This window comes from Procambarus clarkii, chromosome 54 (assembly GCF_040958095.1).
Source record: "Procambarus clarkii isolate CNS0578487 chromosome 54, FALCON_Pclarkii_2.0, whole genome shotgun sequence".
In the NCBI taxonomy this organism is placed as follows: domain Eukaryota; kingdom Metazoa; phylum Arthropoda; class Malacostraca; order Decapoda; family Cambaridae; genus Procambarus; species Procambarus clarkii.
Genome location: NC_091203.1, coordinates 23,632,388 through 23,636,281, shown reverse-complemented (window position 1 = coordinate 23,636,281; position 3,894 = coordinate 23,632,388). Strand labels below are relative to the sequence as shown.

Below are 3,894 nucleotides of genomic sequence, written 5' to 3'. Positions count from 1 at the left end.
GCTAAGTTGATGTGTGTGTTGATAGGAGTAGCTGTTATACCGGAGCGTGTACAAGAGTTTTACATTCTTGTAAAGCCACTATTACGCGTAGCGTTTCGGGCAAGGTCCTTAACCCTAATTTCCCCGGAATACGACCCCGCCGAATCGTTTAACAACCAGGTACCCATTCACTGCTGGGTGAACAGAGGCAACAGTTAAGGATTGGCGCCCGGTCAATCCTCCCCGGCCAGGATTCGAACCCAAGGCAAGGCGCTTGCGAAACGCCAGGCGAGTGTCTTACCACTGCGCCACGGAGGCTGCTAACTCCTTAACTGTGTAACTCCTTATAGTCTCCTGAGATGGTGGGACGCCTACTGACTAGTGTATATATAGGATAGATGTAGTGTATATAGGAGGGTGTAGTGTATATGGGACCATAGAGTGAATGTTGACCTATACTGCTGGAGGGACGGGCCGGGGGAATTAGTGGGGGTAGGAAGAGACCTCTTCAACGGGGCCCTTGTAACGGAAGACTGGGGGTGTTGGGGGTTTGGTGGGGGTGTGTTGGGGTGTGTTGGGGGGTGGGGGACGCAGGGACAGAGAGAGGGAGACAACTAGAGGGCGGCTATGGTTGGTGGTGGTGGTGGGGGGGAAGCTCTAATCACCGACCCCTTCCTCTGTACCCCGCTAGCTCCAGCGGTCTCTGGTTGTGTTCCGCGGTCTCTGGTTGTGTTCCGCGGTCTCTGGTTGTGTTTCGCGGTCTCTGGTTGTGTTTCGCGGTCTCTGGTTGTGTTCCGCGGTCTCTGGTTGTGTTCCGCGGTCTCTGGTTGTGTTCCGCGGTCTCTGGTTGTGTTCCGCGGTCTCTGGTTGTGTTCCGCGGTCTCTGGTTGTGTTTCGCGGTCTCTGGTTGTGTTTCGCGGTCTCTGGTTGTGTTCCGCGGTCTCTGGTTGTGTTCCGCGGTCTCTGGTTGTGTTCCGCGGTCTCTGGTTGTGTTCCGCGGTCTCTGGTTGTGTTTCGCGGTCTCTGGTTGTGTTCCGCGGTCTCTGGTTGTGTTCCGCGGTCTCTGGTTGTGTTCCGCGGTCTCTGGTTGTGTTTCGCGGTCTCTGGTTGTGTTTCGCGGTCTCTGGTTGTGTTCCGCGGTTTCTGGTTGTGTTTCGCGGTCTCTGGTTGTGTTTCGCGGTCTCTGGTTGTGTTTCGCGGTCTCTGGTTGTGTTCCGCGGTCTCTGGTTGTGTTTCGCGGTCTCTGGTTATGTTCCGCGGTCTCTGGTTGTGTTCCGCGGTCTCTGGTTGTGTTCCGCGGTCTCTGGTTGTGTTCCACGGTCTCTGGTTGTGTTCCGCGGTCTCTGGTTGTGTTCCGCGGTCTCTGGTTGTGTTCCGCGGTCTCTGGTTGTGTTCCGCGGTCTCTGGTTGTTCCGCGGTCTCTGGTTGTTCCGCGGTCTCTGGTTGTGTTCCGCGGTCCCTGGTTGTGTTCCGCGGTCCCTGGTTGTGTTCCGCGGTCTCTGGTTGTGTTCCGCGGTCTCTGGTTGTGTTCCGCGGTCTCTGGCTGTGTTCCGCGGTCTCTGGTTGTGTTCCGTGGTCTCTGGTTGTGTTCCGCGGTCTCTGGTTGTGTTCCGCGGTCTCTGGTTGTGTTCCGCGGTCTCTGGTTGTGTTCCGCGGTCTCTGGTTGTGTTCCGCGGTCTCTGGCTGTGTTCCGCGGTCTCTGGTTGTGTTCCACGGTCTCTGGTTGTGTTCCACGGTCTCTGGTTGTGTTCCGCGGTCTCTGGTTGTGTTTCGCGGTCTCTGGTTGTGTTTCGCGGTCTCTGGTTGTGTTCCGCGGTCTCTGGTTGTGTTCCGCGGTCTCTGGTTGTGTTCCGCGGTCTCTGGTTGTGTTTCGCGGTCTCTGGTTGTGTTTCGCGGTCTCTGGTTGTGTTCCGCGGTCTCTGGTTGTGTTCCGCGGTCTCTGGTTGTGTTTCGCGGTCTCTGGTTGTGTTCCGCGGTCTCTGGTTGTGTTCCGCGGTCTCTGGTTGTGTTCCGCGGTCTCTGGTTGTGTTTCGCGGTCTCTGGTTGTGTTCCGCGGTTTCTGGTTGTGTTTCGCGGTCTCTGGTTGTGTTTCGCGGTCTCTGGTTGTGTTTCGCGGTCTCTGGTTGTGTTCCGCGGTCTCTGGTTGTGTTTCGCGGTCTCTGGTTATGTTCCGCGGTCTCTGGTTGTGTTCCGCGGTCTCTGGCTGTGTTCCGCGGTCTCTGGTTGTGTTCCACGGTCTCTGGTTGTGTTCCGCGGTCTCTGGTTGTGTTCCGCGGTCTCTGGTTGTGTTCCGCGGTCTCTGGTTGTGTTCCGCGGTCTCTGGTTGTTCCGCGGTCTCTGGTTGTTCCGCGGTCTCTGGTTGTGTTCCGCGGTCCCTGGTTGTGTTCCGCGGTCCCTGGTTGTGTTCCGCGGTCTCTGGTTGTGTTCCGCGGTCTCTGGTTGTGTTCCGCGGTCTCTGGCTGTGTTCCGCGGTCTCTGGTTGTGTTCCGTGGTCTCTGGTTGTGTTCCGCGGTCTCTGGTTGTGTTCCGCGGTCTCTGGTTGTGTTCCGCGGTCTCTGGTTGTGTTCCGCGGTCTCTGGTTGTGTTCCACGGTCTCTGGTTGTGTTCCACGGTCTCTGGTTGTGTTCCACGGTCTCTGGTTGTGTTCCGCGGTCTCTGGTTGTGTTCCGCGGTCTCTGGTTGTGTTCCGCGGTCTCTGGTTGCGTGAATCTGGCCCCAGGTTCGTAAGTGCTTGCGTGAATCTGGCCCCAGGTTCGTAAGTGCTTGCGTAACTGCTTCGTGAATCAGGTCCCAGGAGGGCCCGGTCTCCCCCCATTACCTGGGTGGGGGCTCAGTGTTCCACCAAGCAATTAGCATATATTGTCTAAGAGCAAGAAAGCCGGTTTCTAGTTGAAGTTAATAGTCGTTAAGTGAGGCTTCCTTCCTAGTATATGTGGCGCTGAATATATGTGGCACTGAATATATGTGGCACTCAATATATGTGGCACTCAATATATGTAACATTTCCAGTAAACTGTATGTATTTTTTTAAATTTATTTTTTTACCTTGCTTGCTTGAAAGTACGTATGTGAAAGCTCCCTATTTTCTTCTCCAAGGCCAAGGGTCCTCTCAACATTACTAGAGTTGGTACCATATATATATATATATATATATATATATATATATATATATATATATATATATATATATATATATATATATATATATATATATATATATGTGTGTGTGTGTGTGTGTGTGTGTGTGTGTGTATATCACGAAAATAAACACGTGATTTAGAATGTGTCAATGTCAGACCACGGAGGAAAATGAAACAGGAAATTTCCTTAAGTACTTTCGTATATTAAATACATCTTCAGAAGGAATGATTTTACAGATCGAGTGATGGGTATAAATAGGCAGGAGAGAGTGGTGAAGTAAGGTGAGGTACAATACTTGGACAACGCAGACGGCCCATTGGCCCATCAGATGCACCCAATTGGCCCATCCGATGTAGCCCTATGGCCCATCTGATACAGCAGACATTCAAGCATAATACATAGGTAATTATAACATAAAGAGGTAAATATATGCAATAAATTAGTGAGACAAATGTTTTTCAATGATCCTACTTAAAACGCCCTTTAGCTGATCTATTAGAAATGGATCTAAGTTATATAGACCACTGCTAATATTCAAATTACTTTCTTTGGTGATCTGTATCAAAGCAGATTCAATTATGTTTCTGTTATAGGTGCTTTTACAAAAAAAAAGCATCTATAACAGAAACATAATTGAATCTGCTTTGATATATATATATATATATATATATATATATATATATATATATATATATATATATATATATGTCGTACCTAATAGCCAGAACGCACTTCTCAGCCTACTATGCACGGCCCAATTTGCCTAATAAGCCA

At 50.7% G+C, this 3,894-nt stretch overlaps 1 protein-coding gene across 1 annotated transcript; it reads right to left on the bottom strand.

Annotated features, from left to right (window-relative positions):
* Positions 1 to 640: 640 nt before the first annotated feature.
* On the bottom strand, positions 641 to 2,794 carry LOC138352735 (zinc finger CCCH domain-containing protein 13-like). Its single transcript, XM_069305320.1, has one exon. The coding sequence runs from the start codon at positions 2,792 to 2,794 to the stop codon at positions 641 to 643; it is 2,154 nt and encodes a 717-aa protein (XP_069161421.1).
* Between the last annotated feature and the right edge of the window lie 1,100 nt (positions 2,795 to 3,894).

What these genes read in the sequence shown, in the direction of transcription:
- LOC138352735 (XM_069305320.1), bottom strand. Translation starts at nt 2,794, where the DNA reads ATGGGGGGAGACCGGGCCCTCCTGGGACCTGATTCACGAAGCAGTTAC.